Source organism: Drosophila takahashii, chromosome X (genome assembly GCF_030179915.1).
Source record: "Drosophila takahashii strain IR98-3 E-12201 chromosome X, DtakHiC1v2, whole genome shotgun sequence".
Taxonomy (NCBI): Eukaryota; Metazoa; Arthropoda; class Insecta; order Diptera; family Drosophilidae; genus Drosophila; species Drosophila takahashii.
The window spans coordinates 2,519,646-2,540,363 of record NC_091683.1 but is presented as its reverse complement, the minus strand read 5'-3'; the positions used below and the strand labels follow the sequence as shown (position 1 = coordinate 2,540,363).

The 20,718-nt window shown below is 42.1% G+C and overlaps 3 protein-coding genes across 4 annotated transcripts; 2 read left to right on the top strand and 1 right to left on the bottom strand.

Annotated features, from left to right (window-relative positions):
* Positions 1-2,607: 2,607 nt before the first annotated feature.
* CycD (cyclin D) lies at positions 2,608-5,734 on the bottom strand. The gene is made up of 6 exons (XM_017139843.3): positions 5,525-5,734; positions 4,623-5,462; positions 3,900-4,121; positions 3,664-3,838; positions 3,446-3,591; positions 2,608-3,384 (listed from the first exon to the last, which is right to left on the bottom strand). Exons 2-6 carry the CDS (start codon positions 5,178-5,180, stop codon positions 3,070-3,072), a joined length of 1,416 nt encoding a protein of 471 aa, XP_016995332.2. The 5' UTR covers positions 5,181-5,462; positions 5,525-5,734; the 3' UTR covers positions 2,608-3,069.
* A 2,020-nt stretch (positions 5,735-7,754) lies between these two features.
* On the top strand, positions 7,755-15,564 carry Lrp4 (LDL receptor related protein 4). Of its 2 annotated transcripts, none has more exons than XM_017139769.3 (13): positions 7,755-7,916; positions 8,396-9,747; positions 9,821-9,942; positions 10,115-10,306; positions 10,378-11,843; positions 11,914-12,129; positions 12,194-13,419; positions 13,477-13,868; positions 13,930-14,055; positions 14,116-14,233; positions 14,298-14,796; positions 14,919-15,076; positions 15,155-15,564. In XM_017139769.3, the coding sequence occupies exons 1-13, from the start codon at positions 7,865-7,867 to the stop codon at positions 15,290-15,292; spliced, it is 6,057 nt and encodes a 2,018-aa protein (XP_016995258.2). In that variant the 5' UTR covers positions 7,755-7,864; the 3' UTR covers positions 15,293-15,564. The 2 variants fall into 2 exon arrangements, with proteins under 2 accessions (XP_016995258.2, XP_016995254.2); XM_017139765.3 differs by having other exon boundaries at positions 15,152-15,564.
* Positions 15,565-17,781: 2,217 nt separating this feature from the next.
* LOC108056031 (gamma-aminobutyric acid receptor subunit alpha-6) lies at positions 17,782-20,108 on the top strand. The gene is made up of 5 exons (XM_017139642.3): positions 17,782-18,482; positions 18,536-18,618; positions 18,677-18,879; positions 19,167-19,694; positions 19,773-20,108. Exons 1-5 carry the CDS (start codon positions 18,013-18,015, stop codon positions 20,079-20,081), a joined length of 1,593 nt encoding a protein of 530 aa, XP_016995131.2. The 5' UTR covers positions 17,782-18,012; the 3' UTR covers positions 20,082-20,108.
* Positions 20,109-20,718: the final 610 nt, after the last annotated feature.

Below are 20,718 nucleotides of genomic sequence, written 5' to 3'. Positions count from 1 at the left end.
CAAATATGGAATGTCATACCTTGCTGAGCTCGTTATTTAATTCCTAAAATAACAGTATTGCTGCCTGGACATTGACCAATAGGAGGATACTTAAAAATGACGTCACAGGAATTTTGCATTACCTGCAGCCACCTACTTAAAATTCTATTCGCCTGGTACTTCGAATCTAGAGATTCGAGAGAATTGGCCGATCTGGCGGACCAAATTGGCCACAACTCGTCCCCAAATTTACCGTAATCCTCGACTTGTGCGTTTCAAGACCAATTTCCTGATTTCTGATACCAGGCACACAGAAATAATAGGAGGTCGCTGCTAATTTTTGTGACTTCTCTCACATAACGGTTCTTTTTTCAAGATGGCGGCTGGAAGCCAGCTATTGACCAATAGGTGCGAAGCTTACTAGAAGACAACCGTTAGTTTAAAGGAAAGCTTAAATTAGGGATGAGCAACCACGGTGTTCTTGTGTTCGTGCTACGAATTGGGCACGCTAGTCACGAGTTTGTATGGAGCGTGCCGCAGAAAGGCCATCCCTAAGTTGGAGTGGAATAAACTGATCAGCTGATCGTTGGACACCTGCTACTCGCTTCTGTTCGCCTGGTATCTGAAATCCAAGAATCCAAATTTCGCCGAGAAAAATGTTGCCTAATGCTTCATTATTTTGGCCGTAACAATGGGAATACTGATCCAAATATGGAGTGTCGTACCTCGTTGAACTCGTAATTAAATCCCTAATCGATTGGCTTTCAAATCTGGACATTTTAATTTTTTTCAGTTTTTTGAATCATTAAAAAAGTGAAAATTTATCAAAAAATTAATTTTCCAAAAACACGTAGTCACAAGATAAATCCAGAAAAAAAGCATCTGCAGTAAGAAAACAATCTTTGTTTTACCGCTATCATTCGGTTTCTTCATGTTTTTCTGACGAGCAGAGTATACAAATGTTAATTTTATTTTAATTTTAAGGGGGTTTCTATAATGTGTATAAAAAGTGAAATCAGTTTTTCTGTTGTTCATTTGCTGTAATAAAAGTAAATAAAAATTGTTTATTTTTATTGTCCGTTTTTTGCAATAAAAGAATTTTAAATTCACCCAAAAGTATGCTATATTTTATTGGCAAGAAATAACTTGCCCCGTTATCCCAAAAATGTTACCCAAACTCAGCTTAGAAATGATCCACATTTACCGTAATTTTCGACTTGTGCGTTTCAAGACAAATTTTCTGATTTTTTACACCAGGCGAACAGAATCAGCAGAAAAGTAGTAGGTCGCTGCTGAAATTTCTGAATTTGCTCACATAACGGCGCTTTTTCAAGATGGCGACCTGGAAGCCAGCTATTGACCAATAGGAGCATACTTCTATGGTGACGTCACAGGAACTCTCTATTGCCTGCAGCGACCTACTATTAATTCTGTTCGCCTGGTACTTCGAAACTAGAAATTCGAGAAAATTTGCCGATCTGGCGGACCACATTGGCCACAACTCGGCCCCAAATTTACCGTAATCTTGTGCGTTTCCTGATTTCTGATACCAGGCACACAGAAATAATAGGAGGTCGATGCTAATTTTTGTGACTTCTCTCACATAACGGTTCTTTTTTCAAGATGGCGGCTGGAAGCCAGCTATTGACCAATAGGAGCGAAGCTTACTAGAAGACAACCGTTAGTTTAAAGGAAAGCTTAAATTAGGGATGAGCAACCACGCTGTTCTTGTGTTCGTGCTACGAATTGGGCACGCTAGTCACGAGTTTGTATGGAGCGTGCCGCAGAAAGGCCATCCCTAAGTGGGAGTGGAATAAACTGATCAGCTGATCGTTGGACACCTGCTACTCGCTTCTGTTCGCCTGGTATCTGAAATCCAAGAATCCAACCATTTCGTGGAGAAAAATGTTGCCTAATGCTTCATTATTTTGGCCGTAACAATGGGAATACTGATCCAAATATGGAGTGTCGTACCTCGTTGAACTCGTAATTAAATCCCTAATCGATTGGCTTTCAAATCTGGACATTTTAATTTTTGTCAATTTTTTGAAAAAAATCATGATGGTACCCCTTATAAAAAATGCGAAAATTGGGTCGAAAATTAATTTTCCCAAATCAGTTGGAAAGTGCACTGATATTAATTATAGGGTTGTAAGCTGCTCAAAAAAGTTTGCCTTTTTGATTTGGGACCATTTTTGTCCAAGTTAGAGCAAAAAATCTATAATAAAAAATCAAATTTTTACCAAAAATCAAGATTCTGATTTTCCACCCCAAAAAATAGCAGTATTTTGGCCACAACAATGGAATGTCATATCTTTTTGAACTCGTTATTAAATCCCCAATCGATTGGCATTTCAACCTGGAAATTTTTGAATTTTGTCATTTTTTGCAAAAAATCAAACCATCATTTAAAAATGCAAAAAGCTGTCAAAAAATAAATTTCCCAGAAAGTGATAAGGATCAGTAGTTTAGGTTGTTAGCAGCTCAGAACAGTCGGTCTTATAGCTATTCGCCTTAAATTGATTCAATTATGGCTTAAAAACCACTACAAATATTTTAATTTTAAATATTAAGTAAACAAGAACTTCTTTTTCCTATTATTTGTTATCAACTAGAACTTTTATTATCCAAATTTTGTGTTAAATTTAACTTTAACATATTGTTATTCTTTTACGTTGGATGGTTTTTGTAAAACGTTTATTTTAATAGTTCGTTATTTTTTGGTTAAATGGGTAGGTTTTCGAAAAGCTTATTTACACACAATATAAAATGTTGCTTTACTGTTTACAATCAGTCTCGTTTTAATGTTTTTTTCCATTTTAAAGTTTCATGATGATTATCTAACGCTATTTTATACAAAGTACTAATGATAGCTACTAAATTACAGGCCCATAAATTGGTAAAAATAGTTGGGTGAATAAAAATACATCGATATAGACGCAATAATAATCGAATATTGACCAATCTTACAGTCGTTAGGAATACAATGTTAACGTGATCCTATACAGTAGCAAAAGAAGTAGCATATATACTATATATTAGCCTTAAATCTAGCTAACAAGCTATCTTGTTGTATTCCTAATTGACACCTCAAAATGTAACGTCTTGCAGCTCGTTCTGAGCCTGCGCCTGCATTTTGCACGTATGCGTTCGATGCGGCGCCGATGAGGACCCAAAGTTGTGCTGCTGCTGATGTTGTTCCCCACAGTCGGCTGGCGTTTTCGGCAGAGGTAGCGATCGTATTGAGATTTGCGAGAGGTGCTGCGATTGGTGTATTTGAAAACGACCCTGGTAGTATAGCGTTGACATTTGCGAGGGGTCTATGTTGACGAGAAAGGGCTGCAGGTTTCGACTGTGCTCCTTGAAAATGTCCTCCATGTGCAACATGCAATCCTGCACCTGAGCCTGTTCGTACAAGAAACACGTAAATGCAGGATAATAATAGGAATCACTCGCCAAAACTCACTTGCTCCACGCTGGTCAGGTCGGTCATCAGACTCAACAGGAAATGCAGGTTGTGACCCGACCGCAGATGCCACTTCAAGCCATTCATCGAAGCAGCGATGCTCGATGCAGCTATTGTGCTGGCCGAGAACTTGGCAAACTTGTGTTCTTTTCAAACGAAACGAAAGGGTAACATCAGATCAGTATCGTCACATATTGTGGTATATTTTATGAGCATACCTTTTGCCGCCAGCGATATAAATGCCTGAGCATGTCCCCTGACCTTGCCAATGTTTATGTCCGGGAAGTTTTTACTTCCTATCGGCAGGCGCATCATCAGGAGCTCAAGGAAATCCAGAGGAGTCACGGACGAAAGGTCCCAACCCAATCGGCTCAGCACATACAGCTCCCATTTCTGAAAGAGAGAGAAACCAATTTATTAAAATCATAAGGAAAAAATTATGGGAGGTGCTTACTATCAAATCGTCCTTGTATATGCTGTTGTCCGTATAAACAACCAGCAAATCCACCGAAAGTGCACGACAGCTGGGCTCACGGAGCTTGGAGGCAAGTAGAAGACAGGCAGCAGCCAATATTTGCAGATGGGTCTTGCGCACCGATTTGCTCGAAAGAAATCGATCCATGTAATTCAAGGCCAGCAGCACGACCTCTTCCTGGCAATTTTCCTCAGCACACACCTGTGGATAAGGAATAATAATTAAAAAATATATTGAATATCTTAATAAAGAACCTGAGTGACTAGAAAAATGTATTTATTAAAGGTAAGATCTATGAGATGGTATGAACTTTGCTTTCTCAGGAACTAGTATCCTAAATAATCTTATTTAAAAAATTTAACCGAAATTCGAGTTAAAACCAAAGTTCTATATCATTTATGTATTTATTGCAGGTGAGAGGTATGAACATTAATTTCTCAGGAACTAGAATTCCAAAGAATTGGGATCAAATACATTTTTCTAGGAAAAAAAATATATTAGAAGTATTAAAAAAAATATAATAATTGCTAAATAAATGTAATACCTCAATAAACAATCTGAGTGACTAGAAAAATATCTTAAGTTAACTTGGATTTTTTACAGGTAAGATCTATGAGATCTAGTATCCCAAATAATCTAATTTTAAAAATTTTAACAAAATCGGAGTTATAACCGAAGTTTTATATCTCTCGAAATACTCACTTCCATCATCCATTCGGCTACAATCTTCCGCATTGGCGGCGTTATGTCCTTCTGAATGGCGAAGTAGGTGTCCACCTGGTCCATCTGGTGGTGCTTCTCCTCGGCCTTGAGGGCATTCTCCAGGCACCGATCCGAATACAATGTGGGATCCCCGATGGCTGTGTTCACGTTGTCTGCTGCGGGTGAATCTTGGGCTGTCTTGGGCAGTCGATCGTTGTATCGCTGGGACTGTAATTGTGATTGGGATTGGGATTGTAGGAGCGACTGTGGCTTCGGTTCCGGTACTGATGGTTCCAGTTCTTCTGTATTCTTCGCAGCTTCTTCGACCGATGCGTATATATACACAATCTCCTTCATATTGCACACAACGGTGTTGTTGTTGTTCTGGTTGAAGTCCGAAGGACTTTGCACTGTTTCTCGATCTGTTTGGGGATCGGAATCGGGTTTTATCGACAATGGATATGGCGCAGACACTGACATTTCCTGTTGGCGTTGGTTCAGGCGATACAACGATGAATCAGATTCAAAAACCAGGTTCTCCGAACATAAAAGATCCATTGTTTCTTGGAGGTTCGGTTCGGTTCGAGGCACCCTTAAGCCATTTATGTGTGCCGAATTATCAAGAACTCTGGGCAACTCTGGGATATCGAATACTGCGTACAATACGAAGCGATCGTAAGTACATATATTGCAGCCTTCTCTTCACATACAAGTATTCATTTTATTATTATACTCGATCCTTCAATGGCTTATATGCACATACATATGTAAATACATACACGCACTACTTTGATTTCCTCTTATGCACATTACATGTCTTTATTTACATATGTTTTCGACCTGTTGAAAAATATGTCTTTCATACCCATGCATATGTATTGATGTACATTGCGCATACATACAAATATATATGTGATCGATTTGATCGCCAACAAATTGTGCTACGATCGGAATGAGCACATTTCGACGATCTCGAACTATATCCAAACTGCACCGATCTCCATTTGATGGAATAACTCAGTTATTGGGGAAAATAAACTCGAAGTTGCACACGTTTGCCACTTAACCGGCGTGGACAAAGCATTTATATGAACCAGCTAGTTACACCTTATAATAAAAAGTAACTAGTTCCACTTGCGTTCGCCGTTATAGCGTTTACTCACTGAATGGATGCGAAAATTTATCGATCTTCAGCGCATCGATTTTATTGGATTATTTAAAAAAGTAGATTGATTATGAAATATTTTAAATATTTTAAGTAAGTGGACATTATTTTATTGTAAGTATATAGTAACAATAGTTTAATATTTTAGAAATGTTTTATGCACCATTAGAAATAAATCATGGAAAATAAGTGCAGGAAAAGTTTTCTAAATTTAATAAGATTTTTAAATAATAATGTTTTTTTTTACTGCGAAGTTAAAATTATTATTGTTATTATTATATGATCGATTAAAACGAAATCGGCGTTTCACATCTCTGAAAAATCCCAACCGTTCCAAAGTGGATTGGCAGAAAATAAAAATACTAAAAACTAAATAAATCGTAATCGATAATAAATAAAAGATAAGATCAGTTGATATTTGAAATATTTCAATTCCAATCTAAAAAAATCCTTTGATGAGCCAGTAATTGAATTTCTAATCAATTGGTATTCAAATCAGAAAACTCTTAAAAACAGTAGATATTTATAACCTAACATTTTAACCCTTTTGGTTGAAAGAAATTATAATTAAAAAAAAGATTATATTAGGGTAAACATAATTAACCTGTAGAAATCTTTGTCAAATGATATATGTTTTTAATGGTCATCCTTTTGCTTCAAATTTTTGTCTGTTATCACAGAATAAAAAAATCTACTTTTTAACTAAATATAGTAAATTGGCTCTAAAATATTATCCCAAATTGGGTTTGTTTTTTAAGGGCAGTGATAAATAGGCTGGCAAATTAGTTTATCTCGAGTTAAAAGCTCGATTACCAGAAAAGAAAAGCTCAAGGACTCAGAGAAAACTTTGAACAGGACACGAGAGAGTTAAGTTTAACAGTCGCGTTTACCGACATCGTTTTCCGACCAAGGGATGCTGTAATGTAATCTCCGGAAATTTTATATTCGTTATATTCTCTAAGAAAACAAGAGACGTGCTGTACGAAAATCATTTTTCTTTAACGTAAATCCTCGCAAAAAATGTGTGTTGAAGAACTAACTATTCTGGTTGTTCTTGGCACTCGCTAAAAGGCATTAAAAAGTGCATAAGCTTAAATAGGTTCTTAAAATTATTGTGTTTAATATGCATATGTTCGCGTGTGTGCTGCGCATGACATACATAAATACCAACAAAGTCCTAAAAATCGTATTCACACTCAAAGGACGACTCTGCAGAACTCTATAAACACCTTTGTACACATTTATGAAATACTTAACCTTGTGCCAAAGCCCACGCAGTCAATAAATAAGCGTTGGTCCATCCGAACTCCCCAGTTGTGATATGAGAAAAGTGCCGCATGTGATATTGGTTCCAATGTCATCAAAGTGGGAGTCATAGGATATTGGACCTACAAAGTTGTAACCTTCCACTTGGCCACAAAAGCGTAATACAAAAAATATTGAGGGAGTAACAGTGACAACGAAAGAAAGTACAATTTTTTGATGTGGATAAATAATATGATTACTTTTAAAAGTTACATAATAACAAAAGAAAAAGGATTTATTTAAAAAAAATCGTACTTAAAAATATATATATTACATTCTTATTAAGTGACACCCACGCATAAAATAACTTCGGTTGAGTGTAGAATACACAACAGATACATCAGGTGGGCGGGATTCGCGAATGGGTACTACTCCCCCTCCCCCGCTCGACACACACCCCCCTGTCCCACCCACACACCCACACACCCCCCTATCCCACCCACACACGCACAACTTTTTGTTATACATGTAACAACAAGACAAAATCATTAAGTGAATTTCATTATTTAAAAAGTTCCGCCCCCGAAATAAAAGTCTAGATCCGCCTAGGGAGCCCCAAATATGTTATACGCAAGCGCTCAATCGAAAAATCTCTCTCTCCTAACAGAACCGTAACAGAAAGCAACAGCACAGTAACAGCACAGCAGCATCCGCTTAGCAGAAGCAGAAGCAGAGGAGCAAATGCTTTGGCAGCAGAAGCAGTAAAGCTCGCATACCGCCACTACATACGTAACGTGCCTATGAGTGGGCGGGTTTGTGTACATGTCTGGACATGTATTTGACAGCCTTTCCCTTTTGGCCATTGGTATGCTTCGTGTGGCTCTGTAAGTACCCGAATGGAATCGCGGGGGATATCTGTTAACGCCTACGTTGCACACAGGACCTCAGAAAAAAAAACAAACAACAAATATTCCTTGCAAGCTAACCCAACCCACTTTTAAAGCCATTATCTTATAAGGGATTTTGTTTTTAGTTTTCAAATGTTCCTATTCATATTTTAAACAAGAACAACTCTATTATTATTTTAAATGCTGAATTTTTTTAAAGAATACTTTTTATTAAAAACATTTTTGTGGAGGCCTTAGTATTTGGAATATCTACTTGTATATGAAATTTCAAAATATGTATAATTATTATTATTTTTTTTTTATGTCAATTGGTTTTGGGTGTTTTTTTCAACATCCCGTTTTTTGGGGAGACCCTTTTAGAGTAGTCTAGACTATTATTTTACTTATTTTTCAAAGCTATAATTTTTTTAGCATCGCTTCAAAAGAACTAACCAAAGTATTTTGATTTCGACTAGGTTTCGGTCTAGGCGACTTGACGAAATTCGCTGTCAAACGTAACGCGCCCCACTATGGAATCCACCCGACAAACGCACTGGGTCGTTGGGACTGGAATAAGCACAAGCAGCTGCACTCCGATGCCAGGCAGATCGGGCATTTAGAGACGGGTAACGAGTCGCGGGAGGACCAACTATCGGAGGAGCTGAGCAAATTCGGCGAGAAGCTCCTGCCCGTCTCCAATTATCCGCCCTATCAGCATAATAATAACAACAACGAGGATAGGGATAGTCAGGAGGTGCACTACAGTGGCGAGGGTCGATTGCATACGATGGAATCGCCTGTACCGTCGAAGGCACGAGCACCGGGTGGTGGTGGTGGTGACACTCCCAAATTTCGTAATATCGGTGCCCAAAGGGGTCGAACCGAGGTTGGCGGAGGCCTGCGGGAGGCTGATCGAATCAGTTCCCGCGGGCGGGATGGATTCATTGGCGGAGCCAACCACAAACAGAAGCCCTTCCGCGTCAATCTGGCCGTCCTGGTGCAGGATGATCCCAGTCAACCGGGCGAGACGTCGTACACCAATTGCCAGAACTCGCAGGAATCCGACGAGAATTGCCAAACGGATGGCGATGGGGATGGGGAAGCCGCGATGCCCAATTTGCAGAGGGATTGCGAGAAGACAGGGTTGCATGTGATGTGCCCGCGCACTTTCCGATGCATCAGCAAGTATTGGCTATGCGACGGTGACGACGATTGCGGTGATTATTCGGACGAGACGCATTGCGGAGCTCGTACGAACTGTACCGAGGATCAGTTCGAGTGTCTGAATGGCTTCTGCATTCCACGGACGTGGCTCTGCGATGGCGAGAACGATTGCAAGGACTTCTCCGATGAGACCCATTGCAATCGCACCAGCTGCACGGAGGAGCATTTCACCTGCAACGATGGCTACTGCATCTCGTTGGCCTTCCGTTGTGACGGGGAGCACGATTGCAACGATAACTCCGATGAGCTGAAGTGCGCGGCGGTGATTAACAGCTGTCCGGAGGGCGAGTTCAAGTGTCGCGGGGGACTGGGCGGTGCCGGTGGGCCCAGTGGTCAGTGCATCCTCAATCGCTTCCGCTGCGATGGGGACAACGATTGCGGCGATTGGAGCGACGAGGAGAACTGCCCCCAGAAGCCGTCGCTCTGCACCTCCAACGAGTACAAGTGTGCCGATGGCACCTGCATCCCGAAGCGCTGGAAGTGCGACAAGGAGCAGGACTGCGACGGCGGCGAGGACGAGAACGAGTGCGGAAGTCTGGGTGCGGAGCATCCGTTGACCTGCGGTTCCGACGAGTTCACCTGCAACAATGGACGTTGCATCTTGGTACGATCCTTGCTTAAGTTTTATTCTTAATCTATTTTAAACTTCCTATCTTTTTGTTGGAACGCACAAACAGAAAACTTGGCTTTGCGACGGATATCCAGACTGCACTTCGGGCGAGGATGAGGTCGAATGCCATCTACAATGCGACCTGGGACAGTTTTTATGCCCAACCAAACAAAACATAACTAATCTCAAGTGAGTATTCTTAGGTCAAAAAGTTCGTCTCTTCATTCTTTTTAGAAAACTTTTTAGCAATTGATACTTTTTTTTTTCTTTTTCTCTTTTTTTTTTATTTTTTTACTTATTTTTCTTTTTTTTTTCTTTATTGTTTTTTGACACGTTTAATGATCTTTTTGGTGCTTTTCAGAATCTGTGTTCATCAGAAGCACATTTGCGATGGCCACAACGAATGTCCCGCTGGCGAGGACGAGGCGGACTGCCCCAAGGAGCGAAAGTGCCTGGAGCCCAGTCCGTGTGAGCAACTCTGCATCGAGACCAAAGCGGGGTTGGATGAGTGTGCCTGTCGACTGGGCTATGTCATGGACAAGAACAAAGTCAAGTGAGTATATCTGTCACCTAGACATCTTAGATAGACCTAACTGATATTAAAATAATGCCTTAATTGATTAGCTGCACGGATATAGATGAATGCCAGTACCTGACCAGTCCCGTATGTTCGCAAAAGTGCCACAATACCCTGGGTTCCTTTAAGTGCTCCTGCGAAACGGGCTACATACTTCGTCCAGATCTGAGATCCTGCAAGGCGCTGGGTGGCGCAATGACCCTGCTGGTGGCCAATCGCTGGGACATCCGGCGGGTGACGCTCAGCAACAACCGATACACGGCGATCGTCAAGGGACTGCACAATGCGATCGCCTTGGACTTCCATCATCGCAAGGGACTGATGTTCTGGTCGGATGTCTCGACCGATGTCATTAAGATGGTCTATATGAACGGCACGCGAGTGCGGGACGTCATCAAATGGGGTCTGGAGTCGCCGGGCGGCATTGCTGTGGACTGGATACACGATCTGCTGTTCTGGACCGATTCGGGCACCCGACGCGTCGAGGTGTCCAATTTCCAGGGCAACCTGCGCACCGTCATCGCCTCCTATGATTTGGACAAACCACGCGCCATTGTGGTCCATCCCGGCGAAGCGCTGGCCTTCTGGAGTGACTGGGGACCGAATCCGAAGATCGAGCGTGCTTTTATGGACGGAACACAACGAAAAGTAATCATATCAAAGGGCGTTACCTGGCCAAACGGTCTGGCCATAGACTTTCCCAACAGCAAGTTGTACTGGGCGGACGCCAAGCAGCATGCCATCGAATGTTCCAATTTGGATGGCAGCGATCGCAACAAGATCCTCAGCACTCACCTGCCCCATCCGTTCGCTCTGACCCTCTTCGAGGACACCATGTACTGGACGGACTGGAACACGAAGACCGTATCGGCGGCCGACAAGATAACGGGCAAGGAGTTCCGGGCGGTCCACGAGAACTTCCACTTTCCCATGGACATCCATGCCTATCATCCGGCGCGACAGCCCGAGTATGCCGATCGCTGTCAGAAGGATCGACGAGGTCTGCGTGGCGGCTGTTCGCATTTGTGCTTGCCCAACAAGACGTCCCGTCGATGCGGCTGCCCCATTGGACTTTCCCTGAAGGAGGACGGTAAGACCTGTAAGAGTACCGCGGATAAACTGGTACTGGTGGCGCGACGAAAGGATATCCGACTGAGGCACCTGAAGAACAATCAAGCGGATCCCAACGAGGTCGATATGATTGTGCCGCTGGACAACCTGAAGCATGCCGTCGCTCTGGATTGGTGCAGCGATACGGACTTCATCTATTGGACCGATGTGGAGCGCAGCACCATTAACAAGGCTCATCTCAACGGGAGCTATCAACAGAGGGTCGTGCACTCGAATTTGGTCTCTCCCGTCGGCTTGGCTTTGGATTGGATAACCGATAAGCTCTATTGGACCGACCCGTCCACAAATCGAATCGAAGTGGCCACCACAAATGGCAAGATGCGCACCTTGCTCATATGGGAGAAGCTATACAAGCCAAGGGATATCGTCGTGAACCCGATTGGTTAGTTATCATAATATCATCTTATACCAATCCATTCACTAACTAACTTTCACATTTCGTTCTTGATTAGATGGCCTCATGTTTTGGTCGGATTGGGGTGATGAGCCTATGATCGAACGTGCCAATATGGATGGACATGATCGCATTACTATATCATCGAAGCGGCTTAAATATCCCAATGGACTGGCGATTGATTACGAGAAGAGTAAAATCTACTTTGTTGATGGTGGCACAAAGACCTTGGAGAACATGAACTTTGATGGCAGCGGCCGACAAGTAATCCTGAGTAAGTATTCTAATATCCAACCCGAAAAAAAACCGAAATAACATTAATCCCGAATCCGAAACAGATGGACTTGGCCATCCTTTTGGCTTGGATGTCAACGAGGGACGCGTGTTTTGGACCGACTGGGACACCAAGTCGGTGATGAGTGCCAACAAGCTGACTGGCAAGGAAACCAACGTGATTATCGCCAATAGTACAGATCTCATGGACATCCGGGTCTTCCATCGCACCCGAAGGCGCATTTTCAATGCCTGCGATAAACTAAATGGCGGATGCTCGCACCTGTGTCTTCTGAATCCCACTAGTTACACCTGCGCCTGCACGGTTGGAGTTCAACTGAAGGAAGATGGGCACACATGTTCCGAAGGACCAACCCAGTACATTCTGTTCGCGCACAGAATCGATATAAGACAAATATCACTGGATTTCGATCATCTTATCGACGTTGTCCTTCCCCTGCCGCCGATCTCGAATGCGGTCGCTCTCGATGTCGATCGGAAGACGGGCAACATCTTCTGGTCGGACACCATTGAGAATGTGATCATGAGCTCGAGTCCGGATGGTCTGCACGTGCACAAGGTGGTCGGTGATAGTCTGGAGAATCCCGATGGACTGGTTGTCGATTCGATCGGTCGAACTATCTACTGGGCCGATGCCGGTCGTCACACCATCGAGGTGGCCAGTTTGGATGGAAGCAATCGACATGTCATCGCCTACAAGGATCTGGAGTCGCCACGTGGCTTGGCCCTCGACTATGATGCTGGCCTGTTGTTTTGGACCGACTGGGGTCACTATCGCAAGATCGAGCGATCCCATTTGGATGGCAACGAGAGATCCCGCATTGTAACGGCCAATCTGGGTTGGCCCAATGGTCTGTCGTTGGATCTGAAGAGCAAGCGAATTTACTGGGTCGATGCGCGACTCAAAACCATCGACTCGTGTGATTATACGGGTAATCAACGCAAGCTCATCATGTCATCCCTCCACCATCCGTATGCATTGGCTCTGTCCGAGGATAACATCTATTGGACCGATTGGAAGTCGAAGGCCCTGCATATGACCGAGAGACGGAATATAAGTGCTAAGCGTGATATAATCACCAACATCGATGGTCTGATGGACATCAAGGTTATCTATCAGGATCAACCACTCACCGATAACGTCTGTGGATCGAATAACGGTAACTGCTCGCACCTCTGCTTGCGTAATCCATCGGGATTCTCGTGTCAATGCCCCATTGGTTTGCGATTGCGTCAGAATAGCACTACGCAATGCCAAAATCTACCAGAGGTAAGCTGGAAACACATATACCTAGGAAATCTACTTCTATAAACGATTTTTCCACAGGACTACCTGCTCATCGCCTTGCGTTCGGGAATTGGTATGATCTCCTTGAATTCCGGAGATTTCATGGACGTCGTTCTGCCAATAAATGGAGTGCATGGAGCAGTCGTTCTTGACTACCACTACCGAAAGAACTTGCTCTTCTTCGCCGATGTGAATTTGGACGTAATTCGTAGGGTTAATCTATTGAACTTTACCGAAAGCAAGGTCATTGTCGGCACCGAAGTGCTGACGCCCAACGGAATAGCCGTCGACTGGATTGCAGACAACCTCTATTGGTCCGATACGGATCGCAAACTAATCGAAGTGTCTCGGCTGGATGGGAGCTCTCGCAAAAGGATTGTCGAGGACAATCTGGGCGATCCGCGTTCATTGATTGTGCATCCGAAAAAAGCGTACGTAGAGTTTTCTATTTGAAGTTGTAGTGCAGTGTATTTACCTGCTATATCATTTCAGCTACTTGTTCTGGTCAGATTGGAGTTCCCCTGCCAAGATCGAACGTAGCTACTTGGACGGTTCAAATAGAACGGTCCTTATAACATCCGGTATTGGCTTTCCGACAGGCCTTACAATAGATTTCACGTAAGTTGTAATCTATTCTTAATTACATTATAAATTTCGTCATATTTTATTGCTATACAGAAATCGGCGGTTGCTTTGGGCAGACGCCTTGGAGGACAACATAGGCCAAGTGGACTTTAATGGCAAACGCCGTCAGACTATTGTTCCTTATGCACCACATCCATTTGGTCTTACGATGGTAGGGATGATTGGGTGTTGCAAATATGCCGTACTAATAGAACCCTTATCATCTCATCATCTAGTTTGATAGCAGCATATTCTGGACCGATTGGTACAACAAATCGGTGTATCGTTCCCAGCGGTTGCCACGCAGTGGATATGGTAATGCGTTCGAGGTGCGCGACGCCTTAAGCGGAGCTCTGGATATACGAGCCGTTTCGCTGAATCGTCAGCCCAAGAGCTGGAATCACTGCGCCCAGGACAACGGCGGCTGTTCGCATCTCTGTCTCTATCGCTATGTCGACTACGTGTGTGCCTGTCCGGACATTGTGGATCCCAAGGATGCGGCATGTTCGACGAAGCCCAAGGTTCTGGTGCATGCCAATTTGGAGAACGATCAGCTGCTCGAATACTCCGACGAGTCCACCGATGATTCCACACCGCCCGACCTGCTGGGCGAGTCGAGTAACCATGGCGACGATAGTCACACGAAAAAGAGCGACCAGGAACGAGAGTTCTTTGTCCTTGTGGCGCTGGGCGTGGTCATTGTTATGGTTGTCATCATCATACTCGTTATCTTTAGTAAGTTTATAAAATTGTTCTCGTACCATTTAAGATTTTTTTTCTTTATTTTTCTTTTTTTTTTCTTTTTTACTATAATATTATCTCTTTTCTCACTCACTAACTGTCTCACTTTCTTGCAGTGCTCGCCTTCAACACGAGCAAGAAGAAAAACAAACGAAACTCCCGCGGTTCCAGTAGATCTGTACTAACCTTCTCTAATCCGAACTATAACGTTGATGGTACGCCCATGGAGCCAAAGACGAATATATGGAAGCGATTTAAATACGACAAATCTCATGTAGGATTTGGAAATAATACAATATTTGTATTTGTTTATTATACCTGATACTGATACAATTTCCGATTCTCCCAGCAGGAACGAGCCGGGGTCTATGAAGAGCGTAGTCTGACCACGGAGACGGCTTCCTCGAGCCTTTTTGTCCCGACACCATCGCCGATGGCGTCGCCCTCTACGAAAACAATCCAACTGACAACGCTCTCGACTATCACATAGCTGGCATAAATAGTTAATGGCCCTCCTACATAAGTAAATCTTGGAAACCATTTATCGATTCATGCAATTGTGATTAATTTGATTGTAAATGTGGAAATCAACTGTTTTTTTCTTCTTTCCTTGATTTTAATTGCTCCTTAACCCCAGTAGTAAATTTCGTTAAATTTATTCGGTTTTTTTTTCTGTTTGTTGTAAGTGCAAATGTGTCCTGTTAAAGATCAAAGGGGGTTTTGAGATAATACGAAAAAGAAATATATTATATAAAATGGAAATGATATAATATTCAATTATGTATGTAATCACTAAATTATTTTCCTATTTTTTAAGTAATAAGTAATAACTATTAAGTAATTCGGGTGCTTCGACTTTGAAACAAACAGAATATCCTACTACCAGGCGCGTTTTTTGTTTGCTGATCACAAATTACAAAAAATTGACCATAACTTGGTTTATGTTTATGTCTGATTTCGCCAATGATCAAATCATTGTTAAGTCCAATCATAAACACAGTGAGTGTGCGGAAGTCTTTGAGAGATTTTCCCAGCAAAAGATTCCATTTTCATGCCCTAGCTCTTGTTTTACAAATGTGCTAGGCTGTCGATCCTAAGTCTGTATGCAAAATTGTACAACATAATTAAACGAAAAGGCGTCGAACACGTTTTTCGGAGTCCCAGAAAGCCCAACATTTCATTTGAAGAATATTTTTTGTCACAATACGAGAACCGCGGGCTTAATTCTATTCAGGGCTTCAGCAAAATATCTGGTAACTTAAGTTTTCTATCCGTGTTTGTAAATATATTTTTTGCTTGCAGATGTATGAACTATTAAAATACACAAAGAAGCATTCTTATATTTGCTCAACAAATTTGGGGCAAATTGATTTTTTGTCTTTTTCTGTTAACCCTTATGAATTCGATAAGTTTTCGGAAATTCTACTCAGAGATTGTAACTTTTGTAAGAGGCTTCCTAAAAAGAGTTAAAGGTTTTGAGGTTTCAAGGGTGGAGGCAAAAATGTAAGGAAATGTTTACCATCGGCGATGATCGTTCTGGATAACCGTGTGGTAATATCTACATTAAATGTTGTTACGAATTTACTTAGTGTACTTGATGTGTTTTATTTTGGAATCGAAATCACTAAATCAGCATCATCGTTGGTTTCTCTACTGCTTTCTCTTTCAGCCCAAAAAGGATATTTACAAGTAAGTATTGCTGCACTTTTTCTCGGATTAGAGTGAAACCGGCTACGAATTCGATAGAAGGACAAAAGGTCCTTAAAAAGCTGTACTGTATCGAGCTTTACAAAAGCTGTACTGTGCTTTTCGGTCCTTGTGCTTACTTTCGGTTATTTGCTAATGACTTAGCTCACTAACTTCTTTCTATTATAAACTAGATATCCTGGAACCATCCACACAAACCCACTAATAGAACCCAATCCAAAAGGAGTGGTGACCTAGGTCAAGCACGCTGGCTTTCCGGCAAAAGCTCGCCGTTTCAGGATCCCAAAACCAAGGTCAATGCTCCATGAAAACTTCATCATAACTCTTAACTCTTCACTTTCGAGTTCGTGGGCTTTGTCTTGATCGTAATGCGATCGATCTAGGGTTTGTTCAAACGGCTTCTCCTTTAAATCCACGCAACATCCCTAAGAATTCAAATATAATTTAAAAAGCTCATAATTACCTAATTAAAAAAACTCCTAATGATTTAGAAATTGTTTCCTATTTTTCTATTCACTTTTTCCGTTTTCTTGGCATGCGATTTTCTTACATTAGGCTCTACAAATTATTTAATTAAGTGTGCCCCATAATGCGTATGTGTTTTGCATGCTCTATTGCGAAAAAAGGGTTTTTTGTGACCAAGGAACGGAAAATAAAAGGCGTCTCGACTTAATTGCAACATGCTTTGCGCATGGCGAATACAAAACTGTGCCAGCGGCTATTGAAGCTGCATCTGCATTATATAAAGCATGTCACAACGTGCAGTGCTCTCAATACGGACTAGTCCGAATAGTGATAAGGTGTTCGCCTAAATCCAGGAAATAATTATTTTCATAAATACCTAGCGAAAGCCTAGCGTAAAAATTGAAAATGGTTCGTAAATTGCTAGCTTCCCACTTGATTACCGGGTAAGTTAATTTAAAATAATAGATTTATAATTTAGATTTGGTAAACCCATTATCAAAAACAAGCAGTGAAATTAAATTAGATTAAGAGATGTCGTGAAATATGACTTAAAATCACTTTTAAATCTCAAAATAGGTGTCTAAAAGTATGCTACAATATATTTTTAACCCAAAAGTGATATAAATTCATACAAAAAGACGTCTACACTTTATTCACTGCATACTTTTAGACACAAAAGTGATTTCAAAAGCTTATGTATTTCTCTGGCACCCCCTAAAATATTAATTTATGCCTACGCACATAAGTAGCACATTTTGAATACAAAGTGGGCTACATCAGCCTGTCACTTACTTAGTTTGACGGCAAGCAATCAATAAAAGTGGGCAAACAGTCGATTGATTTTATAATTCCTGCACTCTGGGGCGAAAAGTGAATGAACTAGAACATCTACTTTTCAGGATTTTCATCTACTGCATTTGTATAGGCGTAGGGAATAGTACTATCCAGTCGCCAACTTCATCGGATCTTCTCTATATCAATATCAAAATACCGAATATAACTAATGAGTTCAGTTCGAGGATTTTCAATTCAGTTCAAATGACAGCTCGATCGATGAACAACAGAACTCGCGGTTATTTCCCTGAATCCCTCCACCATCAAAGTCGTCGAGTTTCGCGAAAGGCCTCATCGGCCGATATGCTGAGTCGCAACATATCGATGATACTGGAGAACCTGCTCAAGCGCTACGAGCAATCGCAACTGCCCACTCATGGACAGGGCGTTCCGACGGTGGTCCAGACCAATATACTAATCCGCAGCATGGGTCCCGTTTCGGAACTGGACATGGACTACTCGATGGACTGCTACTTCAGGCAGTATTGGCGGGACAAGCGGCTGAGCTTCAAGGGACCCATCAAGAGCCTGTCGCTCAGCATCAAAATGCTCGACAAGATTTGGCGGCCGGACACGTATTTCTACAACGGGAAGCACTCACAGATTCACATGATTACTGTGCCCAACAAATTGCTGCGACTGGACCAAAACGGAGGCATTCTCTATTCAATGCGGTAGGGTTCTATGTCCAAAATATTATATCACTTATTAAGAACACCTTATATAGATTAACAATCAAAGCCACTTGTCCCATGGAGCTGCAAAACTTTCCCATGGACCGGCAATCCTGTCCCCTTGTCATCGGAAGCTGTAAGTATTGCTTGACTACTTACTTTTCACTGATATCTCATACCTTTAAACACTTTAGATGGTTATATAAACCAACAGCTAATATATGAATGGAAAAACCAAGATGATGCCGTTTCCTTTGTTCCGGGAATGACTTTAAATCAATTCGATCTCATCAGCATGATGCATCGCAATTCTACAACTGTGCGACGCGAAGGTGACTTTTCGGTCTTGCATGTAGCGTTTAATCTGAAGCGTCATACTGGATATTTCCTGATTCAAGTAAGTAAGAGGTTTGAAAACGCTTTCAAGGGTCTCTAAAGTATAGCTGGAAATTTATCGATATTTTCAGAATATCGCTTCGTTGATGTTTTCAATAAATTTTCGATATATTTTTAGAATCTTCTATTCATATAAAACTCTCTCTCAGTTTTTTAGAAGTTTTAAGCACAGCGCAAACCAGTAAAGCTACAACTTTCATCTTTTCGTCAAATATTCTTACAGTTGTATAGACTTTAGCCACGCACTGATTTCTCGAACTATTAACTATTATATCTATTATATCACAGGTGTATGTGCCCTGCATACTGATCGTGGTTTTGTCCTGGGTCTCCTTTTGGATACATCGCGAGGCCACGAGCGACCGGGTCAGTTTGTGCGTGACCTCCGTCCTGACCCTATCTACCATTAGCTTGGACTCGCGAACCGATTTGCCCAAAGTCAAGTATGCCACCGCCCTGGATTGGTTTCTCCTGATGAGCTTCCTCTACTGCATTGCCACACTGTTGGAATTTGCCGGCGTTCACTACTTCACGAAACTTGGAAGCGGAGAGAGTCCGCAACTGGAGGATCAGTGGGAGGATATAGCTCATAGCTCACTATCGGATCAAGCAGCTGATGGGGATGGGGATGGTGATCCTGATCCTGACTCGGACTCGAGTGAAGGTACCGAGAACGAGGGGGCGGCGAGTGAATCGATTTGTGCCTGCAGCCAAAAACACGATGCTCTTGGTCTCGAATATGAGGTCTCATTGCAAAACTCATTGGCCGGCGCTGGTTTTCTCAAGCGCAATGCCATCTTCTGTCCAACATATAATGTAAGTAGGAGGAACCAGAATCTAGAATCCAGAGATTCGCAACTCAGCTTCCTTTCTTTTTCTTTCTTTCGAGACCAGGACCCATCGTATATACTGCCGAACACCATGGAGAGAACCACTCAAACGGAGCCGCCGGCGGTTTCCCGATTGCACCAGATGTGGATGTGCCTGAAGAGCGACAACAGTTTCCGGAGGCAACGGGAACGCAACGCGGCGGCCCAGAAGAGCGAACAGGGAGGCGCCAACTGCTATGTGAATAGTGTGTCCCTGATCGATCGAGTGGCACGAATCGCCTTCCCCATGTCCTTTGCCTTTCTCAACCTGCTGTACTGGTGGGCCTACGGAATGTATAAAAAGGAGTTCTCATGGTCCAACATGAAGGCATAGACACGATGAATAAATGTCTATAACAATTACCAGAATTATATAAATACAATTTAATAACATTCTTTTAATGTGAGCTACTTAACTTTGGACTGGGTGGTATTGATCCTCGTTAAAGAGCTTGACTTGGGGGATAAATGTATCTCTTACTCACTCAAATGATAAGTAAAGTGGTATTCAAAAAGTATACAACAACAAATTTATTGGTGTTTTTTGATAGCCTTTTGGCTAAATAGGTTGCCTCACCTTAAAAAACAAGTGCTTTCATCAACTAACAACACATTCAAGGACACTGGGGTGAAAAGAAAGAAAACTAGGGTTTCTGGAAATTCCTAACGATCGATATATTGTTCTCAATAATCGATTGTTAAATTTATTTAAATACTTTTATTGTAAGCTAACCTGATTATAAAATTTAAAAACCAAACCCGTGAAGCTTTTCAAGAGCTTAGCTCAACGACCGCAGGGCGTCGCTTTCGAAAAGCACAGTCCCATTGCCGAACAAAATGGAAAGGACATGGAAAAGGACATTCTGGTAAGGCAGAAAGCAGAAAGCACAGGCCTATGTATGTATTTGATAAAGCGAACAAACTTGGATAATAGGGATGCGCAATGCAGGTCAAGCCGAGCGAAATGAACT